Here is a 26,112-nt window from a genome sequence, read left to right on the forward strand (position 1 = left end):
CAGCTTGTTTCTAGTCCCACAATTAACTTGCTATCTCTTAGATACTTTTATAACTCAATTTTCAACTGGTCTGCTAGCTCACATTTTACCACTACTACAAAGATGTCCTCTGCAATGTAAAGCATTTTGTCTAGTCAATTAATACTGTTGAACCCTCAAGCATTCTTCATAAACATACTCTAAAGAACAGTAGAAAAGTAAAAATAAATAAAAAATAACAATCTCATAGGAAAAAATATGCAGAATTGGGAATACATCCCACATTGTTTGAATTATTCTTTTCTGCACTCTTTGATGTTTTTCCTGAACTTTATTATTCTCTCAAGAGATTAAAATTACTTCAGTCCTTATGTAACTCTGTGCAAGGAGGTTTTATGAGAAGAGATACAGAAAATAATACAGAATGAAACAGGTGAAAGCAAAACTAGCTGGCTTGCTTTCTGTTGTTTCTTACACAGAAAGTTTAAGCACATTCTACATCTATAGAGTATTTTCACAGTAAGATTAACCCTAAGGTGAAGACAAACAAGATGAAATGATACATAGAAACTAAAGAAACAGCAGATGCTGCCAGAGAATCTTAGCAGAGGTACTGAACACTTCCAGTCCTTCTTAAGAACCGCAACAACCCAAGTACATGATTGATTTGTTCTGGAATAATTTCAACAATTCAAGGAGTCAAGTTGCTTAAGCTTTCAATAAGAACCCTAAATATTTTCTCCCTTAAACTAAATCACAAACAAACTTTCACAGAATGCCATTACTTCCATAGACCACTTCCATAACACCTATGGAGAGAAGAAAGCGGAAAAAAAATCATCTTTCAGGCATCATTATGTTTGTTAGCCATTCATTAAATAAGAATTCATCTACCAACAAAAATGCTCCAGACAGCATTTTTGCTCCAGAAATGCTTCAGACAGTAACCCACCCTCTACACAGCAAAAAACAAGCTCTCTCCAAAGAAACTCCCCAAAGTCAGAAATATCACAACCTCCTTCAAACAAAAAAAAAAAACCCAACAATGAAAAAACCCCAAAACACAAAAACAAAAAACAACCTACACCCCCACCACCCTGAAAAAAAAGCCAACAATCAAAACCTTACCACCAGAGAATGAGCTCCTAGCAAGTTTTGTGGGCTTTTGTTTGGTTTTTTGGGGTTTTTTTTTGTTTGTTTTTCTTTTTGTTTTCTTGTTGGTTTGGTTTCATTTAATTCTGAAAATAATCTATTTTCATTCCAAGGAAGTTCGTAACCCAACAAAAAGTCCCTTCTTTGGTTTAGGAAAAAAATCTTAGCACTAACTAGGAAACACTGCTCTGAAAAAATGGAAGATATTAAAGTAAACGACTAAGCATTAAATTGAAATGAAGAAGTCTTGAAAAAAAATCTGTTTATCTACATAATGCCTCTCTCATGCCAAATCATAATCCCCATTTAATCTCATACTACCTTAATAACATATATGCTAAAACAGTTCATTTAATAATCAAGCCCTTTTTTCCTGCCCTCTGTCCTCCAAAACTGGTTGATTGTATAAAAAACATAGAAATAGAGAATGTCAGGGAAGTTATTTACAAGAGTCAGTTATTTGCAAGTAGTTCCACTGCCTTGAAATGGAAAGAATTGGAGCTGACCTGTTTTTGCAGTTAAGGAAAGCAGCACTGATACATTTCTACACCACAGCAACCACAATCTGTACAATCAACTTATGAAAAAACATAAATAACAAAAAGCTATAGAAAGGTAATACTCCTGTTAATATATGAATTATAAGAATGTTTTCTAACAGATACAAAACTTCTGCACAAAATTTCCCCACTTTCAGGTCAATCTCTCTACTCCCATCACAGATAAGATCATTAATAAAACCTCACAGGGGAAGTCAGTACAGTTATCTAATCAGTACAGTTATCTGATGTTCAAATTGTTCAAACAAATATTCTTTTTAGTTCTCAACAGAATGGTCTCAACATGGCCTCTTTAATAGCCAAAATGAAAGACAGACTTCTTTTATTCCAAAGCTGAATAACCTTCCCTCAGAAGTAATTATTAAAAGCAACAGCCAAGCCACCATGAAACACAAAAAGCAACATTTTCCCTTAAGAGAAGTGAGGTAGGAGCAAAATAGCTAAACATCCAACATAACAAAGGAAACTTCATTATACAGTCTTTGTATTTTTTCTCTTCAATTTTTAAGTACACTCCATGAATTCTCTACAAGTATTTGCATATACTTAATCGTTTCTCCTCTACACACACATATATATATATATACACACATTGAGCAAAACATGCTACAAGAAATTACAAAAATTACTTCTGCTGCCTCTGACACACAGGCATGAAAGCTAGGAGTACTCTTCTCTATGGGGGAGAGGAAAGACAGTATCTTCCCAACTAATTTGGGTCTTCAAATCTAAATTAGATTTCAAAGTCAGGCCTATTTTCATTATATCCTTCAAAGTCTACAATCTTAATAATTATGTAAAAATCATAATCTGATAAACTATAATTGTCTGAGATTAAGTCTAGCAAGTTGCTTCTATTTGATGCTGAAGGCAATGTAACTGCTTAGTCAATACCAAATATAGTGTGGCAATTACTTAAAACCTGAGGATTAGTTTATTCTTGTGCACAAAGGTCAAAATCATTACAGTCTGTGTTAAACAGCACAATTATAAATACAAATTAATGTTCTGAAGATTTGTTCACCCTGGCTCTGTTTAACAGTGTTACTAGAAAATCAGTATTATATGCTGTGATGTTTAGTCACATTAATTTTCAATCCTCATATCATTTATGTGATCTACCAGTACTCACAGTACATAATACTACTAACATGAGACACAGTGCACATCAGGGCTGACAGAAGATGCTACAACTCCTGAAACAGGCAAATGTTTATGGTAAAGCTACAGCACAAGTTTCAATGCATATTCCTGTGAGAACAGATCTTCTTAGAGCTTTTCTAGACAGAACTTAATCAAATCTTGATCTTAAAATCTTAACTAGATTTAAATGAAAGGTACACTATTAAGTCTTACTAATTTCTGATTCTCGGTTGACATTGTACCTACTGCTTTAGATCCTTAATGCAAATGTATCTGATTAAGCATAACGAACATATTTTGCACTTGCCTTTTTTTAATACCTTTTATTAGTTATGTTTATTTGTAGTAGTCTAGAGAACCCACACCTGCACAGAATCACAGATCAATTTGATCAGAAAAGACATCTGAGACAGAGTTCAACCTTTGACAGAATATGACCTTGTCAACTAGACCATGCACTGAATGCCACATCTAGTCACTTCATTAACACCTCCAGGAACGGTGAATTCACCACGTCCCTGTGAAGTCCATTCCTATGCTTAGCAACCCCTTCTGTGAAGAAATTCCTCCTGTTTTTGAACTTGAACCTCCCCTGGCACAGCCTGAGGCTACATCCTCATCTTGTTGCTAACTGTCTGTGAGAAGAGGCTGATCCTCTCAACATCCACCTTGCTATAATCGCCTTTCACATAGTTGCAGAGACAAATATGGTCACCCCTGAGACTCATTTTCTCTGTGTTAAACACCCCAGCTCCCTCAGCTGTCTCTCACAGGACTCTAGACCCTTTGTCAGCTTCATTGCCCTTCTCTGGACTCCATCCTCTCCATGTCTGCCTTGCAGTGAGGGGCCCAGAACTGGACACAGGACTCGAGGTGTGGTGTCAGGAGTGCCAGGTGCAGGGGGACAATCACTTGTCCAAGGCCTTGGTCCTTCTGGTCACACTGTTCTTAATACAAGTCTGGATGCCATTGGTTGCCTTGGCTCATGTTCAGCTGGCTACAGACCAGCACCCCCAGGTCCTTTTCCACTGGGCCACTTTCCACCCCAGGAGGGGTTGTTGTGGTTGAAGCGTAGGACCTGGACCTTGTTGAACCTCATGCATTGGCCTCTGTCTATCTAGCTACCCACCTACCTATTTATCAGTCTTTCAGATCCTTTGTCCTCTAGTAGATCACACGCCCACCCAACCTGGTGGATTACAGGGGGCCTATTCTGCCCCCTGGCCCTGCCTACCAGCTCATGGGGTTGATGTTCTGAAGATACTGGTATTTTAAAGATTGAGGCAAAGAAAGTGTTAAGTACCTCAACCTTTTCCTCATCCTTGGTCACAGTGTCCCCCCTCCACACCCAATACAGAATGGAGATATTCCATGGCTCTTTTGATGTTAATGTATTTATAAGAGCTTTTCTTATTATCTCTTACAGCAGTGGCCAGATTGAGTTCTAGTTGAGCTTTGGACTTTCTAATTTTCTTTCTACATGGCATAACATCCTTGTACTCTTTCTGAGTCAAGACTCTTTTTATTTATTCCCTGAGCTCCTGCAGAAGCTCTCTGTTCAGCCAGGCCAGTCTTCTTCCCTGCTCGCTCATCTTGCAGCACAATGGGGATGGCCTGCTCCTGCACCTCTAAGATTTCTTCCTTAGTATTTCTTTCTAGCTTTCCTGGACCTCTTTGTTATTAAGGACTGCTCCGCAATGGATTCTCCAAAGCACTGTCCTGATTAGAACAAAGTCCACACTCAGAAAGTCCAAGATATTTAGCTGACACCCTTCCTTACCTCCCCACGAATCAAAAACCATCATTTCAGGCTCACTGTGCCCCAGACAGCCCCTGTCCTAAGTTACAACATAAAGATGTATTCTATTCCCATCCTCAAGAGCTGTTGAAACCAGGAGGGGCATTGTTTTTTCCTTATCTCCTGTTAATGGGCCCCTCAATGCCTTTCCCTATGGCTCAGAGATAATTCCCTCCAGGAGCCATTCCTGTTTAATGGACCCACCGCATGACTCAGAGAATGACAACAGCCCAATGGGAGATGCTCCGCCCAGGGGGAGGAGCTGAGCATTTCCACCTGGACATAATCTGGGTTTTGGGACACAGCAAGCAGTCTTTCCACTGGATTCCCAGAGGCACAGCTGCCCTTACCCACTGGTTTCCAGAGGACAAGAGCTACCAGATTGTTTCTGCAGGATCACCATTTCAACAAGACCATTTCATCTGGACTGCTACCACCACCCTAACTAGCAGGGTGTCAGGTTGTATTCTGACTGTGTCAGTGGTTTTTCTTTCATATTATTGCATGTATTTGTGTTTTTTCCCCCTTTTCCTAATAAATTGTATTTCTGACTTGGAGTCTCTCACTGGTTTTGCTTTCAAACCAGAATAGCCCCCAACCACCACATCTCCCACCAGCCCTTCTCTTTCTGTAAAGAGCAGGTCTAGCAAGGCACTGCCCCAGTAGACTCACATACCAGCTAAGTCCAGATGTTCCCTTCCACACACTCCAGGAACCTCCTAGACTGCCTTCTCTCTGTTTTGTTGTCTTTCCAGCAGCCTTCTGGCAAGTAAGTCTCCCAAAAGAAAAATGGCTAGCTATTATGAGACATTAGCCATCTACTTACAGAATACTTACCTCCCTCTTCATCCTGGTTGGATGGTCTATAACAGACTCCCAATCACAGTATCTACCTTGCTAGGATTCCCACTGATTCTTACAGAGGCTCAGCCCTATCATCTATACAGTCAAAACACTCCCTCATGTACTGAGCCACCCCACCACTTCTCCTTGCTTGTCTGAAGGGCTTGTAAGTCAACTATTGCAGAACTCCAGTCATGGAAGTCATCCCAACACACTTCTCTGATGGCAACTGCATCATGTCCTACTGCACATCATATAGCATTTCTATTCAATAACGTGAAGAGAAGAATCAAACAAAATTAAAAGTCTACACTGAAATACCTTTAGAAAAAAGTTCTAATTAAATTGATCTCAACTACAGCATATCAAATTTGTAAGTCACCTAATGACTGTACAAATAGCTTGTTACACACTATGATTCTGGAATTATGGTTTACAAGACATTAAAAGAATAGAAGGACGTTAACTCATCCTATAGTTTCTACAAAAGCAATCCTCTTACTCTCTGTTAAATTCCAAATTGACTATTCAAAGCTAAGCCAAAGAAAAGAAATAAAACATCTAACTGATGTTTTATGATTAATCCCTTTGTTTAATGATACTATGAACTGTCTTTTCAAAATCATCTGATCGCTGGTTGCCTCTGTCTGTGGTTCTTACATGTTTGTCTACACATAACATTGCTCCTGCCTGCACTTGTGTTTATGTATATTATGAGCCCTTCAAGAGAGTTCAAAATTCTGCTCAACTAGTGATTAATTCACAAAAATTAAAATAAATGTTTCTAGTCTGTTAAAAATATATGAAATAAATATCTTAAGAGAGAAAAAGTGTATTACAAAATACACTCCAGCATTCCCTGTAACAATGAATAAGGGGAGTCTCCAGCCTCAGATCTCTTGGATCTCCAGCAACGTACACTTCCACAATAAAAACCTGCAATGCTGCCCACAGCCTCCACAGTCCTGTACACTCCAAATTTCTATCACTTCTACGTTCTTCTTCAGTAACAGTCCTGTTTGCTAAAGCTATAAGGATAGAAGTTTCATAGAGGCATGAAAATCAGTAAAATCAGGTTTGCCATTTATTTTGACAGTGTTCCTGATAATCAGTATAATACAATCCTTTTAGATCATCTAATATACCTGTATCCAACAGATTATTTAGAAAAATAAGTGTGAGCATTTTAAAGCTATAGAAACAATCTAAACTTTTCTAGTTTAAATTGTTTTATATTTCCTAATTCACTAGGCATCCACCTTAGCCTAATCGTGCTAGATATACTTCAATATTTTGATCAGAGTAGAAAAGCTGCCTCCACAGTTTAAAAAAAATGAGTATTCATTACAATTGTTAAAAATATTTTTTTTCTAAATTCAAAATGCAATTTCTGAAGAGGAGAAAACAAATCTATTTCTTTGTAGTCAATAATATAGGTTGTTGCAATAAATTTAGGCACACCCTTTTAAGATACCAAGTAAAAATAACACACTATTCTGCTATGCTGAATATTCTATTGGAAAAAAAAAAAACTGAACCAACAACAATCAAATATTTTTCTTTGCCATGAATTTTCAACCTGAAGTCTTACCTCAATTTGACCTCAATTTTACAGTCTGTAAAATTGCTACCCTGCCCAGCTATCAGCTGGGTATCTTTCTGACAAAGTAGGTGTACCTGTAACAAGTTTGGTATTATAAACTAATCATGTACGTCCACACTGAAATGGAAAGCAGCAAGGAAGTCTGATTCATTTAGTCCTTTAAATAGTAACTATATAGTTCTAGTGAACTCATTGATTTAATGTCATGTTATTCAAGAATATACAAATACATTTTCCCTTAATGTTTTCTTTCAAGCCAAATTTAACTATTGACCTGACTTTCACTTGAAAGAAAGAGATGAAAAATTGCTATGGTATGACATTACAATGTACAAAGTAGGAAAAAATTATACACATTTTTTCTTTCCTTCATTTCCATTGGAAGGACACCTATGTTATGATTTTAAATTAATAAGAAAGGGAATTATTACACTCATTAGAAAAAACAGCCAGTTATGTACACTGCACCTATGAAAACCAAAGTTAAACTGCTGACATGAAAGATTGCTAACCATACACCAAGTCCAAAACCAAAAAGCTCCTAATTAATGCCAAAACCCTGAAAAAAGAGGTCTGAGATACTCTTCTGTATGATAGCAGCATGAAAATTCACAATCCATGGTGCTGCTTTTTTCCATTTACTTGCTGTAGAAATTTAATGCACACTGTTCCACATGCAATTTCAGTAACAGCTGAACTTGGAAATAGATCCTTTCTGACTGCTGGTATTAAAACTAACCAGAAGAGTGGGTAGCTTAAAAATTGAGTTTAAAAGCCAGACCTTTTCATGGTGAACTTATTTAAAAGCCTCACCCTGTCCTCATTACTCCAGGAATGCTGTGCAGGTTAAATGCATAGCACAAGTAGTAGTTGGACTGCTTTGCTATTTTTTTCCCCCGTACATGACGCCTCTGTAGCAATTTCACAGGTCTAAATCTATACTGTTACTGGGAAATTATACAGGCTATATGAAGAAGTCTGACAATTGCATCTGTAGCCTTTTTTAGCATATTGGTTTTTTTCTTTCAAACAGGGATGGCTCCTTCTCCAAGCTGGTGCCCTCCACAGGGAACCATGTCACTGACCTCAGTGGGTCATACATGGCCAGTATTGTTTTCCTCTTTTCTTGGTGGCACAGACCCTGACACAATCTAAACATTAATTATCCAGATTCAATTTTCAACAGAAACATCCTTCAGCTACGATGTGCAACTCTTCCTAATGACATTCAATTCCTAATTACTTGCAGATACATACAATTTTTTTTGCCTTGCCTGTTGAATTCTAAAAGAAATGGAAATACAGCCTTGCCATGGCTGCATTGTTCACTTTAGCATATTAGAAGGCACATGATTAAGCCCAGTACTAATTTGATGAGCGCTGGTATTTCCCCCACTCATATTATGCAGAGGGCTAGCAATATCCTAAGAGCCACTCTAAACAGAAAACATTAAGAAAAACAAAAGGAAAACAACTTCTAAAACAAAGGCTTAAAATGTTAAAATAATAAACTGGAGCTGTTAAAGGTGTACCTGGGACACTAGGGGTCTTGCTACTATAATAACACCCATTCAGTACCCATTAAAGTAGTGAATTAAGGGCAAAATTAAGGTTCCCATTAAGCACAAAATTTTCATAAGTATCATTCAGAAAATAAAAAGAAATTTCACCAACTTGGAAGAACAATGGCTTTTATTTCTCAGAATAAGATGACTCTCAGAGAAATATAAAAGGAAGGTAAGTTAGAAAGGTTTGTATACCTGAGAGCTCTTGTGTGTTTGGCAGTGGAATGCCATAAAGTTGGGACAGTTTATTCTTGTACTCCTTACACAAATAAAAAGTTATAAAATTGCTGAAGAACAGCATCCTTCAGAATACCAAATGTTAAAATCAAAATGGGGAAGAGGGCAAAGCCTGAAAGAATACTTCCATAACACAAGTGACAAAATCTTGTATCAAGAGTGTCCCTTTTCTCCTTATTTCCCCAGAATGAAATAAAAAAGATGCATGAACTTTTCCCATAGAACTTGAGTAAATATGCTAGCTGGTTGTAAAACAAGAAACCTGCTGACCAAAAAAAGACAGATCTGTATCTTATGTATTCCACAGTTACTGCTGTTCCACGGACTTTAAAGGGAATAGTAAATCCAGTGTGCATTAACAAAATATAAAGGCTATAAAGAAAGAAAGAAAAACTAGAATTCACTCAATGTATATGTACTTCAAGGATCTAAATATGAAGCAAATTTAAAAAAAATTAAAAAGCCAACTTTCACACAAGAACCTTTAACTCTGAGGTTTTCTATTTCAGAAAAATTAGAGCTAAATATCAAAGGGTGAATTTTAAAAAAAGTTTGTAACTCTCATGTATTTAACTAAGAGAATAATTATATCTTTTAAAAAATCTGAGTGTTGTCTCAGGTTCAGGTGTTGCTAAACTGAATGCCAATTTCTTATTCTCTTTTCATATGTGCTAGAAAGATGCTACGGATATTATTCTACCATCAGTGGGGATTCGTGAACTCAATGGATGTCACAATGACAACGAAGGGATCAAATGTGTGATTTATTTAGTAATTACTGAAGGTAATCAAATAATGGATTTAAAGCTACAAGCTGTTATTCAAGTTTTACGTTAGTGTAATCCTGCCAAGCCACTTAATATTCTCAAGGCTACACATCATCTGAACAAGGCAAACTCCCATGACCTCGTGTGGAATCCCAAATGGTGGTATAATGTGTGTGTTTCAACAGACTGTCGGAAAGGAAAAGAGGCTGCTGGAGAAGGGGGGCATGCAGAGGCAGGGCAGCACTTTTCCAGGACAAACATCCTTATTCTAGTTCTTGGAAATAAGCGCAATGCAGTGCAGCTCAAGGGCAAGAATGTGGCCAAGAAGTGGGCACGGGGTACAAAGGTGGAGATCAAGACTACCAAAGACCTCTGAAGCCCTCTGACCCATTTCCAGAAAGACCTGAAAGAATGGACTCAGTACAGGAACTAACTTGAACAGAAAGTGAGAAACTTAGGTTTTCCCACCCTAGAGCTATCTGTGGAAAGGCACCCCCATCAAGCTCAGGCTCCCTCCCTCCCTCCCTCCCTCCCTCCCTCCCTCCCTCCCTCCCTCCCTCTTTTTTCATCCTCCCACGTGCTTTTATAGTACAACAGGCACTAACATACCAATTTTCATGCCAATTGTGTAATTTATTAACAAAACTTTAGTGAGTTTTTGTGGTCTCTGTGACTTTTGTCATCCCTTTTAACCATAAGCACCTATGAATCTTGGGTGCACCCTTCCCCTTGAGGTTGGGATGTCACACCTTGATCCATAGTGCAAATCAGAGTTTTGGTGGTTTGCTGTTTTTAAGCTAAGAGTCAATGGTCCTCCCTCATTTTTGAGATTAGTATTTTAAAGATTGTATTTTGATGTTTACTATGAATATATACATATATATGTTTTAATATATTACTGAATTCTCCTCTATTATTCCTGTTTCAATAACCTCCATTTCTTATACATCTCCTAGGCTATAACAACAAACATGGATTATACAGGTTTAAACAGAAAAAGTATCTGCATAAAAGTTTAGTTTATCCAGAAACATATTAAAACATAAAATAATTTTGTTTTCAACCATTTATTTTAATTTTTCATACTGCAAATGAAGCTGTTATGGAAATTCCAAGTCTCCTGGATATTTTAAGAAACAGGCATTTACACAAGCTTATTAAGAATGACCCTCAGACTAGCTCCAAGATGAAAACCCAAATCAAATGAAGAAGAAGCAAGCCTTACTGTGCCCACAAACAACCATAGCTGCCTTTTTATGAAGGCAGGATTTCACCAGTTTTTTCACCTAAATCAAGCTTTATATATTAATTCCAACACAGGCTTTCAGAAGAAGAAAACAAAGGAAAGAAAATAGGAAAAGCAATCATCCCACTTTTTGCCTCCATACAAATAAGAATTTGAAGCCCAACATAAGCCGCTTAATTTGCTACAGCTAATTTTGACTGAAAACTATGCTGCAAGTCAATGAAATGATGGTAAAAGAATGTTCATTCTTCTTTCACATTATCACAGAATGGGTAAAGTTGGAGGGGACCACAGGGGGTCATCCAGCCCAACCTCCCCACCTAAGCAGGGTCATCCTAGAGCACATGGCACAGGACTATGTCCAGAGAGTTCCTCAAGACGTCCAGTGAGGGGGACTCCACAAAGTGTCTGGCCACTTGCTCCAGTGCACAATCACCTGCACAGAAAGAAGTTCTTCCTCATATCTGGTGAAATGTAAAAGCACTGGAGCTCTGAAAAGATTCAGATCTTTCTATAAAGAAGATTTAGAAGGTTACCTCCAAGCAAACCCTAAAAAAGCTTCAGAGCCTGTTAAGAAGACAGACTTTGCAAAAGCACCCACTGCTTAACATCCCTGTGGGAGTTATTTGGAACAACTTCAGGATGTCAGATGCCATTGCAACAGGAGGCTATATTGATAACTGGGCCACAAAGAAACAGACACCAAAATTACCAAAATAGCTGAGTGAGCATTTAACAATACACCAACTGCTCAAGTTTTGTTTTCAGCAGTGTGATCTATGCCATAATGACGGGAACTAATGGCCATTATCAACATAAACATAAAATTCTGTTGAAATACAAGCATTTTAAAGAAAGCGAACATATTTTTATACACTGAAATGCAAGACTGTCTAACTGAAAGACTGCAAAAGTGGAAGTTGGCAGAATAACTCCAGGTTAATATATTTGCCAGAAACAATGCTTGTCTCCAATTTCTTGCATTTGAAGGAAGTGGCAGGATATTAAAAAAAAAAAAACCCTCAATGTTACCTGTAGAAATAATTTGGTATTTTTATCTGCAAAAATTAAGTCAAATTTCAGCCTTAGCTGCTGAAAATAATTCAGCTGTTTTGAAGTATTCAATTCTGTAGAATTTATATATATATATGTGTGTGTGTAATTCTGTAGAATTTATATATAAATGTAAATATAAATATAAACATAAATACAAATACACCAATGAAATTGATTACCATTTTGCAATTCTTTCTTTTTATCAGCACCCACAATGACATTTTGGTATCTACTCCAGATGAGGAGACTTTCTTACTGCCACTCATTTTCATTAAAGTTACAAGAATCAGGTAGGAGTTCTCTCCATCATCATTAGTAATGAACACTCATATTTCCACACATACACTATCTATAAAACAGTGTTATCTGAAGAACCCCAAAAGTTTTAGCACTAAGTATACATAATTTATGAAATTTAAAATGTACAGAGAATAGATATCTGTAGCACAAGAAGAACCTCTTCTATTGCCCAAAAACTGAAGTGAAAATGCTAGGTTTTTTACTGCTTTCTTATTAGGAGACTTTTAAGACATATTTTAAGACAATTTTTAAGCTTTTACTTTAAAGAATTAAAGCTAAGTCAATACTATAACTTCTAAGTCCTGAACAGTAACAGGAAGAGCCTAAAACGTCTCCTTCTCTCTAATATTGTCTCTCTACACAAACAGCATTTTTTAAAATCTTTGTTTAGAAAGGGCAGCACCAGATAACATTAGCACCTGGTAAGATACAGGTTAAAAACATGTTTCTAGAATAGCATCAATATTTCCACTTATTAATTCACTACACAATGTCCTTTTTTATCTACCTCCTTCTAACAGTCATTGAAATTAGACTGTTTTCCCATCACCCTCCTTTGAGGTCTCATCCTATCAGGTCCCCAAATGGCTCCGGCAGTTCCACAAATCTGACTTGGTAAAGTGATTTTTGTCAATGGCTTCCTTGAAAATCAGGAGGTTGAGCGGATTGCTCGGACATGTATGTTTGTTTCTGGCCTACTTGGCAGCTAAACTTCTGAAAACACATCTACTTATTTCTCCAGACAGGTCCTTGGAAATATTCACACAAACAAAGACTCTGTTATAGATACTTAATAGTCTTCTAAAGGAATGGTGCAAGCTACCTTAAAGACCCTTTAATTCCTTAAACCACTAAAAGAATTAAGGCAGATTAAATTATTCCATACTGCTTCCAAGGTATCATCAGGTTTAATCTAGTGTGCTAAAAACTTCCATGTTCCTGTAATTACTGAATAGTATTGGGAACAGTTTCCCATTAAAAGTACCATTTTAACATGTGACATTACCAGCAAGATTAAGCAGCAAAGAAACATACAATGTGAGTGAACACTAAAATATTTAAACCTGACTGCAGTATCAACGTCTGTACATTAGTATTTGATGGGAATGGCTTAAACATTTATGATTATGTTTTATAAGCCAATGATTTATAAGCAGTAGTCATCTGATACAAAGGAAACAGATATTCCTTAAACCCTTAGTTCTGCCATACATGTCCTGTATCTCTTCCTAGCCCTCTTCAGAAGCTATTTAAATTTTGTTAGTTCAGGTACATATGCAACTGACAATACTACACCCTTCAACATTAAAACAGATAGAAATGCAAGGATTTTTTCTGAGTCAAATGGACTATTACTTCTTTAAAACTGGTCTTACTATTTAATTTTCACAGCATTTTAATTATTTCTGTGCCCAGGAACAGACAACAATCTGCCCTTGTGCCAAAGGAGTTCTATCTAAGTAAAAATTAGGGAAAGAACTAGGATGTTTAAAAGAGGAACAGAGTAAAAGAAATACATTAAATTAAATTAAATGTCTGCTTTCATGAATTTTCCTGAGCCAAATACAGCACATCTGTGTACCGAAGAGCAGAGAGTGGTTTTATAAGTAAACAAAAAATGATGAGTTTCTATTCACTATCTATGCACTTGAGGACAGTGGTTTTTTTCATACATGAATGCATATATATTCCTATATCTTTATATATGAATGCAGCGATCTCACAAAAAGTGGTATTGGAGACTGATTTTTCACCAAATTAGATTGCATAGGCTGCACTAACTGCAACAGTAAATATGCTGAAGGAAAGCAGCAATGCTGTAATGGGTTCTGACCCTTCCTCACGCCACTGTCATTGAGACACCACGGTTACAGATTAATTACCCAAGCCTTACCCTTTGCATTAAGCCAAATAATCTTATTCCTCAAGTGAGGGTAAAATGAACACAGCTGCATGGCTAAACTTCCTAAAAGAGGTCAGGATGGATTCCTAACAAGCACAGCTATTTGGTATCCCCCATGACATTCAGCACCTAAAAATAGTCTAAGTTTCAAAGAATATAGCTCTTGTTTCAGAATTTCAAAAGTTAGTGCAGTCAACCAGCTGTCTCCTGAAATGCAAAAGTCATCAGATTAGACTCTTTCAGCTCACTTGAAAGAAAATCCATTGCAGATTATAGCTATTAAGCCTCTCAAAAATATCTGGCCCCTTGGCAAATGTTGGTTCCCTTCACAGAAGGGGGAAGAAAATAAATCAAAACCAACAAAAAATCAACAGTATCTATTTTTCAGACAAGGAAATAACAGGAGCTTCTGTACTCTTCGTAGAACAGAGGGGTAGAAGTACAGCAGGCCTGACAGACTATGCCAGCCATTGATAAGCAGTAAGAATAGAGTGACAATTTTGGACATTTTGGCACTGAAAATAACAATTAATTATCAACTGATTCATTTCACCACAGCATCTCAAAGTTTCACCTACTAAACACCTAAACATACTGCACCCTTGCTGAGTTTCACCCCTTCCTGAAAAATACTTCTTAACAAAAAAGTCTAAGTGAAGCAGTATAAAAATTTATTTTATTTCTCTATTTTCAAGAGAGACAGTCTCTATTTGCACATCAAGCACACATTTCATTACACTGCCTCAGGAGGAAGAAACTTCCTTAACAATCTAATGCTACCCAGAGCACAGCTGCTACTTTTCAGTCTTGTCAGCTCAATTCCTCCACATATTTTTTTTCTTTTCTCTTCCACATTTCAGTCAAATCTCAGGTTTTTTTCCCCATGTTTACTGCCACAGACTAGCCTGAAACAAACACATGGCTGCAAAATCATTCAAACGTGATGAGGATTATGTATATATGGTGGGCACAGTGTAATTGCTGGGTTTATTGCTGCTCTTGGTTCACCAAGTAATTCTGAGATACAAAGTCACAGCTCCTACTTCTGTAGTCTTTCCTATCAACAAAAACACAATCCCCTGAAGAACTGTATTGATGATAGAGAATTCAACAATATAAAGCATGAGTAAACTGTTTTGTTTACCAGGTACACCAGGTAATTTGTCTCCCCTTCCACCACTAAAAGAAGTTATATAAACACCCATAAAAACTACTGATGATTTGTTTATATATGATTTCACAATGGGGAAATTACAGAGACTGGAGCTCCACCATAAATCCCTGTTTCCCTGTTGTTGCATAGAAGGCATTTTGATGCTGGCAAAGCAAGAGCATATATCTGGGTCATGGATAAAAGTGTGGTGGCCTGGAAGACTTCTAGATGGAGACACTACAAAGATATTCTCCTGCAGTTCCATCTCCAACTAAAAGGGAAAGGTTTTAGTTCTGCAATTACATGTGACTCAGCAAATACATGCTCTGTTTTCTAAGCGCATCAATTTGTCCCAAGCAGGTTTACTTTGTATTTCCACTTCCATAGTTGGAAAATGCAAAGAAAACCTACCTATTTCCTGCAAGGAAACGGACCACAAATTGACCAAATATGACCATTCAAAAATAACAACATGACTATGTAAATGGCTAGAAAAATTAACACTCTGGGTAATCTACACTAGCTGGCAGTAAATGAGTCTTTCTTCCAAAGACAGCACATAAAGACAAAACACACCAGAATTTTTTGACACTTCTCTACTTTTTTCCATAGAAATGATTAATCAATATCAACAAGTAAGATATCAATAAATTCTGTACACACCTATTTCTTCAGCTTGTAAGATTCATGTACTGATATTTCTAGTGATTGACTGAGGTATTGTTTGTATCTACAAATACAGCAGGAAAAGAAGGAACACTACAAAAATCATTGCTAAAAAAACAGTAAAAGTAAACATTAAAAAACACTGGAACTATGTAAATGGGAAGATGAGCAAGTAAGGAAAGAGTAAAGAGAATCACAGAAGCACATAAAAACTATTTGATTAAATGTCATATTTATTTTACAGTATTTCTAAAAGGTACTTGCCCTCCAATGTATTTGAAATAACAAATATAACAATACATATCTTAAAACTTTGCACAGAATTAATACTGAAGGATGGTATGAAAATTTTATTTTGCTTTCTGACAAACTTATTACTTGACTTCCAAATACAGAATATTTACAACCTGACCCTTCAAGACAGACGGCACACCCACTGTGCAAAAACTGGACAATGGGAAGAAACACTGCTTTGACAAGTGGCATAAATGAGATTTCTTTGTCTGCAGAGTGGTACATCATAAGGAATACTGTCTGTGAACAGTTTTCTATTAAATATAGAAAACAATATTGAGCTCACAATCTCCCTGAAAAAGGGATTACAATTTAGGTTAAGATATCCTTATCTTCTGTTCTGACTGTAAATTAATACATGAGACATAGGAAAGTCTCAGCATTCTAATTCTTCTAAACACTAAAGAATACACTAAAATGTCAAAATTAACCCCATGTCAAGTCTCTTGGGCAGAAATGCATTATACATAGCATAACAAGCAGAATTCCAACATCACAAAAGAATTTTTTTTAGTTTTTCTGGCCACACTGAGACTTTCTTTCTGAATTTTTAGTTTAGGTTCACGATCTTACATGTATGGAGCACCATTGATATTGCCAATATTGCCAAGGTGCAAGTAGCTTCTTGCTTGCTGCATTAGGCACCTTCTTATAAGTCATCAAAATAAAGCCATCAAGCCAAACACATTCCATGAAATTATGGAGTTGCACCACTGGTTTAAGCACCCACTATACTTAAACACGGTCCACAACAAAAGCACATACTTTACAGGTATAGTACAGGCACAAGCCACATTTTAAATACTACATCTGTACCTCAGATTTAAATCCTTACAAGCCATTAACCAAATAAGCATCATCATCCACACTGATAAAAATCAGAAAGCTTTTAGGGCCCAGAAAATTTAGACAACAAAATTGTGAACTCTACGCACAAGAAAAATTATATTTATTACCCCTGCATTTCTGAAAGAGTTCAGAAAGCATGTTAAGAACCTACAGCAAAATAAGGTATCATATTTTCTCCTAAATAAGTAGCCTACTACCACTGTGCAGAACTAATCTTCAGTTGTGGGGAAGAGAAGGGACACTGCTGGACCTTAATCTGAGATCTCACAAGTGAGAATCAGTTCTGGCTACCTGCCAGACCGAATGTTACAATGGCAAGGGATGGCCAAGAGCATTAACATTCAATGGGCCTCACACTTCACTGCAAAGTCTGTAAAGAAGAGCTCCATCCACTCTTGTATTAGTCCAAATGAAAACAGTTACTTTCAACGTTTGAAGATGTTTTTATAACCAAAACGATCTTAAAAACTAGAAACAAGGATTTTCAACTTTCCATGCCAGCGCAGTAACATCAGACAGGTTCCTCTGTATCTTTTCCTCAAGTCATGGGCTGAGTTATTGTCGTGGTTTGGCTGGAAATGTGTTTCTAGAAAAGTCTAAGTCCGGCCAATCAGTGGCCAAATTCAAAATTGGCATTTGATGTGGCCACTAAGGGTCTGGATACGCCTCTGAGAACACACGGGGGTTAAAAGCAGGAGATTCCCAGAGAACTTCCTCTTTGGGAATCCGGCGTGGGTGAGTAAGGTCTGGCCTCTCCCCTGCCCAGCTGCGTCTGGGTGGGGGAGGGGGAGGCCATGACAGGGAGGAGGCCGGGAGCCCCAAAAGCTGCAGAGGTGGAGGAGAACATGCAGGGGTTGACGAGATTTGAGATGTCTGGGCAGCCCCCCCCCCCCGAAGAGAGGGACAGAGATTGTGCTGGCGGCTCAGCCGGCCAAAAGCGGGGGAGGTGGCGAGAGAAGGTGCCCGGCAGCTGTGGGAGTCCTGGACAGGCAGAGGTGAAGTTTTTAACCCCTTGGTAGAGTAATAGAAACCTTGCAAATACTGCTCCTCCTGAATCAGAATGAGGAGAGAGAGATGATGGACTGCGTGTGAGGAAAACTGGAAGAGATGAGAAGAATCCTAGGTGGGAAGAGATGATGGAGTGGCCTTGAGCGGGACTCTTTCTTGTATGGCCATGGACAGACCCATACCTGGAGACTGTATTTAGGGGGAGACAATGCTTTGGAGCCAAGAGTGAAGCAGTGGAGTGAACAGAGACGGCTGAGGAGGGTGTGGGATGCCCTCTGTCTCCGTGGAGGGGAAGATCTCTGCTCACGAGCCCCTCGGCCCCAGGGGGTAAATTTGGGGGGGGACTGGTGTCCCAAAGTTGAGAGACTGCTGCTTTTGGAACTGGGTAGAGCATCCTTAAACAAGATACCCTAAAAGCAGTCCTGGCCTGTGTCCAGTGGTGAGAGCACTGGACATGGGGGGGAAGCCTATGGTGCAAGGGAGGACTTCTCTCTCTCCCCGATGGATTTGAGGGTGGATTATTTGAAAAGATGATGATGGACTGAAAGCTGATTACCTGAAAGGTGGGAATCTATGGTGTTATCTCATTCTGTGGAGAAAAAGGAGGGGGGAGGAGGAATGTATTTGGAAAGTTTTTATTCTTTGCTCTGTGTGTGTGTTCCTTATGGATATTGTTATTAATAAAATGTTGTGTTTTTCCCTCCATCCCCGAATGGGAGCCTGTTTTGTTCTGTTCCCGGGTAACATCTCACAGCAACCCTTTTAGAAATATACTCTTCATGGAGGCCCTGGCATTGTGCTAGGGTCAAACTTTGACAGTTATTCACACATCTTTATCTGAAAGGAGGGAAAATGATTTTCAAGTACCTTGAAAATAATTACCAAACTCAACGAATGTAAAGAAAATAGCTGACCTTCACAATACATCCAAGAAAAGCTCAACCATTCTCAAGCCTAATTAGGAAATTCATCATTTTTTTATCACTTCCAGCAATAGACATATACCAGATCAACATCTGAACATTCATTAAACAGCTTGAAATGAGCACACTACTTTTATCCTGCTACAAAAAACAGAAGATACATTATTCTTAAGCCATTGTATTACAGATTGCTTTGTAATACCAGTGCAGTAAGACTGACAATGAACTGTACTTATAGAAAAAAAAAACTGCCACCAGCTACTTCTCCACAATTAAAAATCTGTCTTTTACAGCCCTGTTATTTTTACATTCATTTAATGAGTTGCTGTAGTAGAAATATTACAATTGTTATTGAAGTACATCTTGTTGCGTTTATGGTCTCGTTCTCTGCTACGAAGCATTCTACTGTAATCAAATTATTCAGTGTCTTGTATCTTTGTCATATTTCAGACATGACTAGAAAGGAATGCACTGTCACAAGAAAAAAATAAGAAAAAAGAAAAAAGAACAGGAAAGCTCTGTTTCATATCAGGCTTCTTCTAAGGAGTTGTATTTTGTTGTTTAGACAAAAAAATTTGGTATACAGCATTTCAATAGTAATGTTCAGATAATATTCAGAAAACTGTCCTTTCAGCTAAAAGCAGGGAGGCATAACTAGACAAGATCATCTGGACCATAGTTACTGACCCCAATGACTGCCCTCATGCAAGAATCCCTTTTACAAGCTGCATTCCAGTCAGACCATTCAGGTGTCCAGGGCCACAAAAGCAAACAAGTGGCTACAGAATAAGATCCTGAGCTTATTGTGCACTGTGTCTACTCCCTGAACTCTAAGGGCAGTGAAACTCACTTCTGATGTGATATGAAAACCCTCTATTGTCTTCAGCATCATTTGAAAAAAATCAACTTATAACGTCTATCACATTAAATCTGCCAAAATTGCAATGTCAAAGGAAATACAAAAGTGGACAGGGAAACACCAATTTCATAATTTTTACCAAGAGTAATTTATCTTCAAAAATGTTCCTCTTTGCATTTTGAGAGACTGATTTTAGAGCAGGAATTTTTAATTATGCCATCAAAACATACATGTTTAACTGGATAGACCAATCTTATGACCTCTTTGGCACCACAACTGACCAGAAATATGATTAGGACTTATCATTGCATCTCAAAGCCATACCAAAATCTAGTTTAGATAATGCAGAAAAGATCATTCATTTCAAAATCACGAACTTTCTGTAATTTAATGGGCATTTGATTAATGCGTATGATTTTAGACCAAATTTAGAAGCTCCATACAATTATGAAATTATTAATATCTGTGTACTTTCCTCTTCCTAACAATGTTATCAAATAAGAAAATATTACATGTTGCCTTAACGTAGCTTAACTCATTAATTCATATTTGTTTGCAATTAGGCTTGAAGACATGCTGAGATCTTTCAAAACAATCACCATAACATGATGCAAAAAGGATGGCATCACTGCCTGACAAGGAACAAAAATCCATGAGTTGTCCACCTCTGCAACAAGTACAGTCTTCACTCATCTCAGTACCAATGCATGAAATAGAGTACAAACTTTTACAAAAATAAATCCTCACGATGGAAAACTGTGCCCTGCAAAGTTAGTATTTTGCCTTAGCGAAGCAATTTCACATGGAAAGATATTGTACCCTGCTTTTTTGCAAGAAGAACTAGTCCTGCAAACCTACCTTGCTGGGCCCAACCAATCAGTTAGGCATAGGTTTACAAGGATTAACTGCCAGAGCCAGAACTGCCTCCTGCTGAAGGAGATTAAAGCATAATCTCTTTCCAGTAAATGGCATGTTGACAGCATTGTATCTTTTAAACTTCCTGTATATGCTGTTGGAATATTGAACTCAATCTTCTACACAGCCAGTTAAAAACCAAGTGACTGCTGAAGAAAGTAGACCAGGACTTTTATAAAATCTCCAACTCTACATCAGAATTTCGGTCTCCTTTGTAACGGGATGAACAATCTGGTACCAAAACTCACTTTACAACACATACTATACTTGGGTGGAATTTTAACTGTAATTCCTCTCCCACTGATCATTTTCATCTCTCAATTACATAAGAACATAAGCCATCACAGGCCACAACATTGTGCTCTTACAAAAATATACACACTCCTCAGAATTATGATTTTCATAATTAGCATCCATATGCCAATTTCAACTTCTTTATATTCTTTACATCTATTTTTTGAAAGTTGAGGGAGGATTTGAATATGTTAAGGTGTTTTTACAACTATCCAGAATTAACTATGCTTCATTTCTCATACTGGTAACATTTGCTCAAGAAGATAAGGGCTCAATTTTAGGGCTCTACAGTAAATACCTTGACTCCCATGAATGTTCAGGCACTTTTTAAGCTTTCTGTATCTTTTTTCCGTACAAGTTAATCTGCACAAGCTCATGCAAGATACAAACCTGCATCTGCAAAAGCTGGTTTGGTGCTTCCTCTCCATTTTAACTCTTCTTACAAGGATGGATCACTCTTTAATGAGCATAAAATTATTAATCCAAATTAATTCACATGACTGCTGGTGAAAGTTTCCTTAGACCTTTTATTAAATTAGAACCACAATATATTCCTCCAAGGGCTACATTCCAAAGCACATCAGCATGGCTCATAGGGACCACCACTGTGGAACCCCTAACCAGAAATGTTACCAAAAAAGTACCCTCCTTGTGCCAATAAAAACCCATTCTAAAGTAAGGAAGTTACTGGCTAATTGAAGCAATTTCCTGATTTCTCCCTGTATTCACACATTTTCCTGTTCAGAAATTTTCAGTTACTATTTGCCTGTGTGTGCAGCTCCTGCTGTCCCTTACTTGACTATGTAGCAGGCACACATTTTTGTCTTTTCTTTTTACATCTCATGTGAACAGCTCATGTTGTAAGCCTTAAAACGTGCAGTGCTTCTGCAAAAGGATGCTTTGATAACCATTTTAAAGGAGAAGACAGAGCATAAAGGAAAAAGTCACATTTTCCTGAAAAATGTACACGCATATATCCTCCAAGAACATGCTTTAAAGACTCATTACTACTTATTATGCATTTATTTCTGCGTTATTCCAGCACATCAGAGAAATACCACAGTCAAAATTTCAGCTTGATTTACTGATGAGGAACTGGAAGTTAAGCAGTCTAAACAGCAGTATCATAATAGATCTGCTCTTTACCCAACATTAATTTCTCACCTGTGTAGATGAAGACAATGGGATATCATGTCTCAGCTTTGCCTTTTCTTTGCTGAACATATTATACTGACAACACAGACAATATACTATCTCTGAGCAAGTGTGCAGAACACATTTTCTATCACATTATCAGAACACTGCATAGTCAGATCAGGTTTATTTTTAAGCTGCAATATATTTTGTTCATATTTTCTCACACTTACACTTTCACAGAAAGGAATTATTCTAGACTGCAGCAACTTTTTATACATTTACTGGCATTGAGATAACACTACAATATCTTACAGTAAAAAAAGTAAGTCCCCAGTCATTATTCAGATATAAACTCCTGAGATGAGATTGTTCAAGTGTTTTTAGGTGTTTTTTGCAGTCTATAAGGGAAAACGTTAGCAATTCTGTTTCACCTGTTTGCCTTTCTTTAAAATTAAATGCAGCCTGTCTGGTTTAACTGCTCTATAGATAAAGCTTACATTTGTCACTGCCTTGTTACACCCCACAAGCTGTGGGTCAAATTATACAGGAGCATCTCTTTCCCAGCACAAAAAAAAAAAAAATCGACCAAGCAACCAAAATAAAACCAACAAAAACCCCAAACAAACAAACAAACAACCACCAAGAAAACATTCAGTCTTGAGACGATCAGGAGCGGGAGCGAGACAGATAAGAATCAGAGACGATCGATCTTTGCTCTAAACTTAACACCCCAGTAAGACCTGAAATCTGTATTATTTCTCTTTAAAGCACTGAATCTGAGAAAGGAAACAAAACAGAAGCACTCTAAGGAAAATAGCTGTCGGTACTCACCTAGTGCCAATGACCAGAGCAGGAAAGAGAGGCAGCACGTAGTAAGCAGCGATGAATTTCATACTGCCCCTCCTCCGTTTGCTCCGCTTCTTCACAGCGACTCTGCCCCCGTCTCCTCCAACCTCACCTCGCCAAGGGAGCTGCGGAAAGGTTCCGCCTCCGCCAGCGCAGTCAGACGGCGTGAGGAGGGGACCGCCGAGCGGCGGGCTCGGAGCTGCGGAGCGGTACCGCGGGGCACGGCCGAGCAGGGCTCGGAGCTGCGGAGCGGTACCGCGGGGCACGGCCGAGCAGGGCGGTCGGAGCTGCGGAGCGGTACCGCGGGGCACGGCCGAGCAGGGCTCGGAGCTGCGGAGCGGTACCGCGGGGCGCTGCCAGCCGAGCCGCCGGCAGCCCGGAGCCCGCCCCGCGGCCGCTCCAGCCCACCCCGCCAGCTGCGCCAGGACGCGCCCCTTAGGGGCGGCCGAGGAGGGATTACGGCGTGATGCTCGAAGCTTCATTCCGAGGCGACAGCGGGGCACGGCCGAGAAATCCTTCCTGGAAGACAAAAAAAAAAAAAAAAAAAATTAAGAAAGCCGCAGTAAAAACAGCACCGGTATTTTGCAGTTAGTGTCTTTATGTGATGTGACTATAAACAAGACAGGTGATAGAGAGGCAGGAGCTGTTCCAGATAGGTGTCAAGCCCCAGAGCAGCCTGTCACTACACGTAGCCACGTGTCATTTCTGCAAAGCAGGAACACACAAGCTACTGTTTCAATCAGGTGTTCATTCACCCCATATCAAGTCGAAGGTAGGAGCAGAAATAGCTTCCAGAACAGGACCTAGAACAATGTCATCTCTAAAAGCCCTTCATCACCTGAAGCAACGGGCAAGACCTTCAAAGAAATAAATACCCCTTTTCTGTTTCCTGGGGTTGTATTCTGCCAGTCTTAATCAAAAATTACATAAATCAGCAAATTTGGTTAAAAATGTTTTCACTGTGTAGATAATTGCCTACCTTAACACAAGTTCATCTGATGGCAAATCACATGAAAGTACAACATGTAAAGAGAAGGAATCTTTCTCTGCAAGACTGCAAAGCCCCAGTCAAACAAACTTGTCTGCAAGTGAATGAATTGTGGTCATAACCAGAAAGACATCTGGCCCTATGGGCCTCTCTGCTCGTACAAAAGACATCCAGAAACTACATTATACATCACAAGCATAAAATAAAAATTTCCTTAGTTTAAACTGGTTAGTCATTGCATTCAGCTGTTTATTGCAGAGTAATTTGCATTCCATCACAGAAAACAGAAATTCACTGTTTGAAATGAATGGAAGACTTTTAAAAAAATCAGTGTTGTCCCTTAATAAGATATGTACATGGTGAATACAAACAAAATTAATAAATTACATCCTTCAATAGCAAACTGAGAATAATGGGAGGTAAAAGAAAAAAATGAAAAGGTGATATACACAGCCAAAAAGGAACAAAATAATTAATTTCTGACTTTCTGTGTCCCAACTCTGGTATCTTTTTCAGCACACCTGGCAGCACATTCTATTCAACCACATGAATTAAACCTTTATTTACTGTTATTTTGATGCTATGTACCAGCTTGAATGAACAGTCATGTTACCATGGATACTTATGATAGCATGGTAAAAAGGTCATAAAAAGAACTGTTAGCTTGTCATTTTCTCTTCTAGAAAAAGCTTTCCAGTCTACCAGGCACTTCATAGTAACGTATCAGCAGCTAATACTTCTTTCATCTTCCTTTTATGTGCTTTCATACAGGGTGGAACAGAGGGGAAGGTACTGGTGCATCAAGGCAGTAAAAAATGCTGAGTGACCTCAAGGAGCCCTGTGAAATTTTGTAACTTGAGGAACTATTTTTAAATTCTATTACTGCTCTGCCTCTTCCTTTTGGAGGTGGGGGATGGAATAGAGAGGTCTACTGCTGCTTCTTGGTTTCACCTCAAAGGGTTTTAACAGGCTTGCATGGGAGAATATCTCCACAAGTGGTTGAGTGACTTCAGTACAGGCAATCTGCAGCTACCACTGTGCTGCATCACCCAGATACAACATTGCCATTCCATGCATAATTTCTCCATCCTGTTCAGAACTGATTGAACAATCAGCAAGCTTTCATGCTTCCCTGCACTGTTGCTTTAGTCCTGCTCTGATGTGAGTATCCTATAAAGACTCCGTTTGAGCCTGTAAACACCTCAAGAACTCAGTGTACAGGGTTTGTAACAATCTTTCTCAACTCAGGTCGGCCCATGGGAACCCTCAATCAATTTGAGCACAGCATATACACAGCCAGGCCAACCAGAGACTGCAGCAATTGTACCCCTAAATACTGAGCTAGACACAGGTACAATTGCGTCACTGTGAAAACAATGCTTAGCAGTAAATGCATGTAGGACAAAATGAAAACCTGCCTTTTTAGAGGTAAATTTCTATAATTAAGGGCTGGGCACTTAATCTTCAATGCTGTTCTTGTCAGACCTGATTGTACTCCAGCTACTTGCCTAAAGACACAAAAAAGCATCCTTTTCCTCCCTCCTGTTGAGATAAATGACCTTGATCTTGACAAGTTGGAGGGTGTTTTGTGTTTTGGTTAGTTGGTCAGTTGTTTGTGTGAAAAACGAGGTTCACTATCTTGGTAAAATTTAAATGTTTAATAAAGGACATTAGGATACAAAAATAAAGCAAAAGTTTAATGGTCAGGTGCTTGGCATTCAGCCAAGAGCACACCTGCTTTTTCACAGACACTTTTTACATACCTTTTCTATTGTATAAGCCTATTCCATATTCATAAAAAATTCTGCATTTTTAAACATTTTCCCAAACTAGATTACATTTTCCAAGAACTGTTTAGCATGGCTCCTCCTCATGTCCAACTTTTTAGAGCACATGCATTTCTCAGCTGTGGTTTTAGTCCCTTCTTATTGCCACTTCCAGCTTGGACTTTGGTCCATACTTTCTATAGAGAGCAGGTGCTGATAGTTGGCGTATCAGTAGCAGGGGTCTTCATCATACATTCATTGG

General features: G+C 38.4%; 1 protein-coding gene across 7 annotated transcripts in view; it reads right to left on the reverse strand.

The window, feature by feature from the left end:
- Nucleotides 1-23,508, reverse strand: part of LUZP2 (leucine zipper protein 2) — a 151,334-nt gene extending 127,826 nt beyond the window's left edge. For 2 of the 7 annotated variants that reach the window (XM_064426194.1, XM_064426193.1), the window contains exon 1: nt 23,082-23,508. In XM_064426194.1, coding sequence (XP_064282264.1) covers nt 23,082-23,143 — 62 coding nt within the window. In that variant the 5' untranslated portion in view covers nt 23,144-23,508. The remainder of the gene's footprint in view (nt 1-23,081) is intronic. The other 5 variants (XM_064426191.1, XM_064426192.1, XM_064426190.1 and 2 more) reach the window with 4 other exon arrangements.
- Nucleotides 23,509-26,112: the final 2,604 nt, after the last annotated feature.

This window comes from Passer domesticus, chromosome 6, assembly GCF_036417665.1.
Source record: "Passer domesticus isolate bPasDom1 chromosome 6, bPasDom1.hap1, whole genome shotgun sequence".
In the NCBI taxonomy this organism is placed as follows: domain Eukaryota; kingdom Metazoa; phylum Chordata; class Aves; order Passeriformes; family Passeridae; genus Passer; species Passer domesticus.